Source organism: Colobus angolensis, unplaced genomic scaffold (genome assembly GCF_000951035.1).
Source record: "Colobus angolensis palliatus isolate OR3802 unplaced genomic scaffold, Cang.pa_1.0 Scaffold169, whole genome shotgun sequence".
Taxonomy (NCBI): Eukaryota; Metazoa; Chordata; class Mammalia; order Primates; family Cercopithecidae; genus Colobus; species Colobus angolensis.
Genome location: NW_012114810.1, coordinates 2,182,013 through 2,188,287, shown reverse-complemented (window position 1 = coordinate 2,188,287; position 6,275 = coordinate 2,182,013). Strand labels below are relative to the sequence as shown.

General features: G+C 55.4%; 1 protein-coding gene across 2 annotated transcripts; it reads left to right on the top strand.

The window, feature by feature from the left end:
• Positions 1 to 84: 84 nt before the first annotated feature.
• On the top strand, positions 85 to 5,285 carry LINGO4 (leucine rich repeat and Ig domain containing 4). Of its 2 annotated transcripts, XM_011937900.1 has the most exons (3): positions 251 to 297; positions 1,456 to 1,462; positions 2,828 to 4,612. In XM_011937900.1, the coding sequence occupies exon 3, from the start codon at positions 2,831 to 2,833 to the stop codon at positions 4,610 to 4,612; it is 1,782 nt and encodes a 593-aa protein (XP_011793290.1). In that variant the 5' UTR covers positions 251 to 297; positions 1,456 to 1,462; positions 2,828 to 2,830. The 2 variants fall into 2 exon arrangements, with proteins under 2 accessions (XP_011793288.1, XP_011793290.1); XM_011937898.1 differs by lacking the exon at positions 1,456 to 1,462 and having other exon boundaries at positions 85 to 297; positions 2,818 to 5,285.
• The last annotated feature ends 990 nt before the right edge of the window (positions 5,286 to 6,275 follow it).

Genomic DNA, 6,275 nt, shown 5'->3' with positions numbered 1-6,275 from the left:
TTTTGCACCAACAGGGTTGCTGCAGACTCATTCTTGCCTGGTTTAAAAAGAGAGAGAGAGGAAAAAAAAAAAAAGGAGAAATGCTTTCTGGCTCTTTTCTCCACCTCAGTCTTGGCAGCAGCGGCCGCAGCAGCAACAGCAGCAGCAGTGGCGGCAGGCGGCAGCCCGGCAGCCAGGCAGCGGGGGTTGAGGCACACGGGGAAGGTGCAGGGGCCTGAGGTGCAGCTCGAATGGGACAGGGCCCCCAGCGCTGGACAGATGCAGTGCCAAACTTGATGCCACCTTCCAGCTTCTCCGGTAAGTGCCCGCACTCTCTGTCCCGAAGATGCAGCTGCCCTTTTCCATAACATTCTCAGAGACAGGCCAGACTAGTGTGCCCCTCAAGGCAAGAGGGTTTGGGCCCCCACCCTGTCAATAATTAATCCTGGCCCCATGGGACTTTGAGGGGGAAACTCAAATATCCCAAGTACCCCTGAGTGGAAGGGCTCCAAGGAGACCTCCCTTCCATCTCCCCAGTGCTCCCCTTCCTCTGGAAGGGTTTTTCTCCACAACCAGTGTGGATCTTCCAGAAATATTTCCCCCAGGAACCCTCTCCCCCCACAGTTCCCATTCGTCAGTGAGGTATGCTTTAAAGAGGATCCAGGATACCCAGGTTCAAAAGTGTCTCTGGACTGCCACATAAAGACAAGAAGAAAGCTCCCTACCCTTGAGGGGGTGATGCCCTCAAGAGTCATGTCTTGGTGATGTCCCCACCCCACTGAAGGGACAAAAAAGTGGTTCTGACCTCTCTCTTCCTGCAAAGTGGCCGGAAGCCGGTCCTGCAGCCATGGAGGTTGGCAAGGGAAGTTTGTGATTAAATTAGCCACCTTAGAAATAAAATAGGTTGCTCCAGCTCCCTCAGCCCCTGGCCCAGCAGGCTTTGGGACTCAGGGGAAACTCACCGGAGCAGGAAGGAAGAAAGCTGGGTTACATGCTTCGCTGCACTTTTGCTGAATGCAGAGCAGAGGATGGGCAGGAACTGCAGCAGTAGTGATGAAGAGCTAGCTGTCAGGTGGACTTCCCAGAACAAGCCCAGGGAGAACAAGGGAGGCTGAGCCATCTTTCCCAGGAGAGCTCCGGGCATGCCACAGAGACCTGTTAGGTCAGGATGGGGCAAGAGGAGTCTGCTCTGCAGTCTTTGCCCCACGTTATTCTTTCTCATCCCCAAGCCTCAGACCAGTTTTCGGCGTCCCTCTGCTCTTTTGGCCTCTTTCTTTAGTTTTCCAACTAGGACAATCCTCTGAAGTGGCTGTAGGATAGCCACTAGAATGATCCTTCCAGGGGGTGGAGAGTGGGAAGGAAAGGGGAAGAAATGACCGTCTCTTAAACTGCCTCTCCTAAGTTCCACATGAGAAAAAATAGGGCATGTAGTAGAAAGCTGACCCTGTAGAGCTCAGAGAGCCTGAAGCCCTCAAGCCCAAAGGTGATCAGGATTGCTGCTCAGGAGAGACTCAGACACCCTTTCTCTGAGAGAGCATCCGTGGGATTTTGCTCCTATCTCTGTAGACATCCCTTGCCAATTCCAGTACTTCCCCTCCCTTGGGGTCCCTGTTGACATCGAACAGGGTGAGTCAGGGGCCCTTACCACCTAGAGGGTCCCTTCTCCTCTGCCACCTCAGCCATTGTAGTCACCGTCTTCCTGAGAGTTCCCAGACCCTGGTACCCAGAAACCAACTATAAGTCTAAAGGTTCTACACGCTGCCTGTGCCCAGATATCTGCTGTGCCAACCGAGGGCTCCCTTCCTCCCCACCCTACAGCGCTCTGTCAGATGCTGTCTCTCCTCACTTATCTATGCTCCCTGGTTCACAATCTGTCTCTTGGGAATTTCTCAGGCAGCTCAGGACAAAAGGGAAAAGAGCTCTCCCTCAGATCCACACACTGGACCAGAATCCAAACACCATTAAGGAGGGATATGAGGGAAGCCCAAGACTGAAGACCAAGCAACAGAACTCAAAACCTGGGCATCCTTTGGGTCTCTCACACACCCCAGCTTCATCTGTAGTGGAGAAGCAGTTGCCCTTGGGCTCTTGCAGGGGATTCCCAGCTTCCCAGTCAAGTGCCCCCTGCATCCTATGCCATAGCTAATGTACAGCTTGGCCGTTGTCCACACAGGCATTTTGGGGAGATTGGATCTTGCTAGTCCAGGGCTCAGGCCCTGGGCCAGGCTGGAGAAGGGCTCAGCATGGGGGTGGAGCTGAGGCCTGCATGTTTCCCAGCCTTGGGGGAGCTAGTCAAGGTGAGGACCTCTCCAATCAGGACAGGGAACTCTGGGCCAAGGACATGATCTCCCTGAGCCTTAGGCAAAGCTGTGGGTACATAACATGAAAGAATAAGGGCGAGCAGAGAGGGACAGAGCAGAGCTTGGAGAGAGTAGATATCAGGGAGAAGGGACCTGAGATACTCCTGGATCTCAGAGACATCGGGAAACCCCAACTAAGTCAGAAAGACTTAGTTACCTCCCTGCTGTTCCCTGCCCCATTCCCATAAGTCTTTCCCCCACAGAAATCAGGCTTGGCTAGCGTTCCATGAGCCAGTAAGCACTTGGCTGGTTATCCAGAGCTGGAAGAGGGAGGAAAGCAGAGATTCCCCCAAGAGAAGCTCCAGGAAGCCCCAGGAGGCCCCAGGAACAATAATTCTTCCTGGTTCTGTGCCCTACTTGTTGGCAATGCTGAGACAGATAGCTCAATTTCTCTCCCCTCTAAGAAGGGCCAGGAAGTCCAGGGTCACCATCATCTGAAGCCACTTTTCAAAAAGGATCATGTCATCTTCTGTTCCAGGACTGAAGAGGGAATGGATGTGGCCACAGCTCCAAAGCAAGCCTGGCCCCCATGGCCCCCACTCCTTTTCCTCCTCCTCCTACCTGGAGGGAGTGGTGGCAGCTGCCCTGCTGTGTGTGACTGCACCTCCCAGCCCCAGGCTGTGCTCTGTGGCCACAGGCAACTGGAGGCTGTACCTGGAGGACTCCCACTGGACACTGAGCTCCTGGACCTGAGCGGGAATCGCCTGTGGGGACTCCAGCGGGGAATGCTCTCCCGCCTGAGCCTGCTCCAGGAATTGGACCTCAGCTACAACCAGCTCTCCACCCTTGAGCCCGGGGCCTTCCATGGCCTACAAAGCCTACTCACCCTGAGGCTGCAGGGCAATCGGCTCAGAATCATGGGGCCTGGGGTCTTCTCAGGCCTCTCTGCCCTGACCCTGCTGGACCTCCGCCTCAACCAAATTGTCCTCTTCCTAGATGGAGCTTTTGGGGAGCTAGGCAGCCTCCAGAAGCTGGAGGTTGGGGATAACCACCTGGTATTTGTGGCTCCGGGGGCCTTTGCAGGGCTGGCCAAGCTGAGCACCCTCACCCTGGAGCGCTGCAACCTCAGCACAGTGCCTGGCCTAGCCCTCGCCCGTCTCCCAGCACTAGTGGCCCTAAGGCTTCGAGAACTGGATATTGGGAGGCTGCCAGCTGGGGCCCTGCGGGGGCTGGGGCAGCTCAAGGAGCTGGAGATCCACCACTGGCCATCTCTGGAGGCTCTGGACCCTGGGAGCCTCATTGGGCTTAATCTCAGTAGCCTGGCCATCACCCGCTGCAATCTGAGCTCTGTGCCCTTCCAAGCACTACACCACCTGAGCTTTCTCAGGGTCCTGGATCTGTCTCAGAATCCCATCTCAGCCATCCCAGCCCGAAGGCTCAGCCCCCTGGTGCGGCTCCAGGAGCTACGCCTGTCAGGGGCATGCCTCACTTCCATTGCTGCCCATGCCTTCCATGGCTTGACTGCCTTCCACCTCCTGGATGTGGCAGATAACGCCCTTCAGACACTAGAGGAAACAGCCTTCCCTTCCCCAGACAAACTGGTCACCCTGAGGCTATCTGGCAACCCCCTAACCTGTGACTGCCGCCTCCTCTGGCTGCTCCGGCTCCGCCGCCGCCTGGACTTTGGCACTTCCCCCCCTGCCTGTGCTGGCCCCCAGCATGTCCAGGGGAAGAGCCTGAGGGAGTTTTCAGACATACTGCCTCCGGGGCACTTCACCTGCAAACCAGCCCTGATCCGAAAGTCGGGGCCTCGATGGGTCATTGCAGAGGAGGGCGGGCATGCAGTTTTCTCCTGCTCTGGAGATGGAGACCCAGCCCCCACCGTCTCCTGGATGAGGCCTCATGGGGCTTGGCTGGGCAGGGCTGGGAGAGTAAGGGTCCTAGAGGATGGGACACTGGAGATCCGCTCAGTGCAGCTACGGGACAGAGGGGCCTATGTCTGTGTGGTCAGCAATGTTGCTGGGAATGACTCCCTGAGGACCTGGCTGGAAGTCATCCAGGTGGAACCACCAAATGGCACACTTTCTGACCCCAACATCACCGTGCCAGGGATCCCAGGGCCTTTTTTTCTCGATAGCAGAGGTGTGGCCATGGTGCTGGCAGTCGGCTTCCTCCCCTTCCTCACCTCAGTAACCCTCTGCTTTGGCCTGATTGCCCTTTGGAGCAAGGGCAAAGGTCGGGTCAAACATCACATGACCTTTGACTTTGTGGCACCTCGGCCCTCTGGGGATAGAAACTCTGGGGGTAACCGGGTCACTGCCAAGCTCTTCTGACCTTTCCTTCCCCAGCGGGGAACCCACCAAGTCTGCTTCAGATACCAAAGGGGAAGACAGAACCAAGGCTACTTGAACCAGAACCTAGTCCTGAGCAGCACCGCTCTCCCACACCTCCAGCCTGCGTTGTGCCAGCAACTAGTGATGCCTCCTGCCAGAGAGTCTGCTTCCTGAGCTTTTCCAGTCTGACAATAGCATTGTCATTTCTTCTCTGAGGGTCCCAGGAAGCTGCAGATACAGACCCCGTCGTTAGTCCAGCCCTCCCTTCGTCCCCTCCACACACAAAACAGGAAACATAAAGCTCTAGTCAGCTAGTTTAACCACTAGGCTTTCTTCACACACGCCTATATCCTTTAATAACCAATTGCCAACCACAACTATGAGATTATTTCAGAGGTGGGGCTGGGAAGTGCCACTTGCTCCTTGGAGTCTCTGTTTGTCAACCTGGCAGAGTCCCTTTCTTTTCTGCTCCCCACCACAACCCTATCCCTAGGTACAGGATTAAGAGCAAAGGACCCTCAAGCCACAGAGAAGAGGATGGGGACAGAGTGTGGGATGGGGAGGACAGACCACACACTGCACTGTGTTTGCATGAGCCTCTACCACCTTCTTCTGTCTGCCAGATCATTAAACCTGCTGTCAAAGGGCCACAACAGTAGCAGCCAAAGCTAAATGTCATATCTGGAGTTTTCTTTATTTCAGTCTATTTCCTACCCTCATTTCTGTCATATCTCCCCGCTCCTTCTCTTTCTGCTTGCCCATTGATCATGTGTCCCAATGGCCTTGCCTCCATCTGACCTGCCTGACAAACAGGGTAAGGAGTGCCCCTCCCACCTCCACTCTCCTCACCCCCCTTCACCCCCACCCCCATGCCTGGAGGGATCAGCACTCCTAGCCCTGGTTTCAGCCTCAATCCTTTTCTTTTCACTCCCCATCTCTGGAACTGGAGAAGGAGCGATCCTCCACCTTCCAGGGGATCCCTACATAGAAATTCCACCTGAGACACCCAGCTGCTGCCCCTCTTTCCCATTTCTCCATGGGAGCTCCCATCACTTTTGTGTCACAGATCCCTAGTGCCCTTGGGGAAAAGTCAGAACTCCAAGATAATGACTAACAAACGCAAGAATCCGCAGTTGTCAAAGGAGAGAGACCCAGGACACTGCAGAGACTAGGCTTGGAGGAACAGGGAGGAAGGCACAGCAGGCCGTAGTGAGAACTGGAGGGAAGGGAGAGCAGCAGTAACTGCCTGCCTAGTTAATTGCCACCATCCTTCTGCAGCTGCCTCTGGTTCTGTGATTAGTGCAGCCCCAGTGGGAAGCTGTCTCCGGGTAGAGGTCACTGATTTACAGAGACCCCCAGATGGGGAGGTGGAGTGGGAGGTAAAACTGCTGAGTACCACTGACTGTGCTTCAAACAGAGGGCAAAGCAGAGCCCAAAAAGAAGTAGAGATGCTGGAAGCTCAAGGTACAGAGCAACAGCCTCAGCATGACTGGAAGGGAGGAGTGACAGGGAGAGGAGAGGAGTGGGAGGAGGGACTGAGAAGGGAAGAATCACGTGGCCCCAGGGAGCCTTTCTCTGCAGCAGCATCTGCCCAGCGTCCTTAGTTTCCTCCCACCCATCACTACACCAAACCAGATGCAAGCATTGTGAGCTTTCTAGTTGA

What these genes read in the sequence shown, in the direction of transcription:
- LINGO4 (XM_011937898.1), top strand. Translation starts at nt 2,831, where the DNA reads ATGGATGTGGCCACAGCTCCAAAGCAAGCCTGGCCCCCATGGCCCCCA.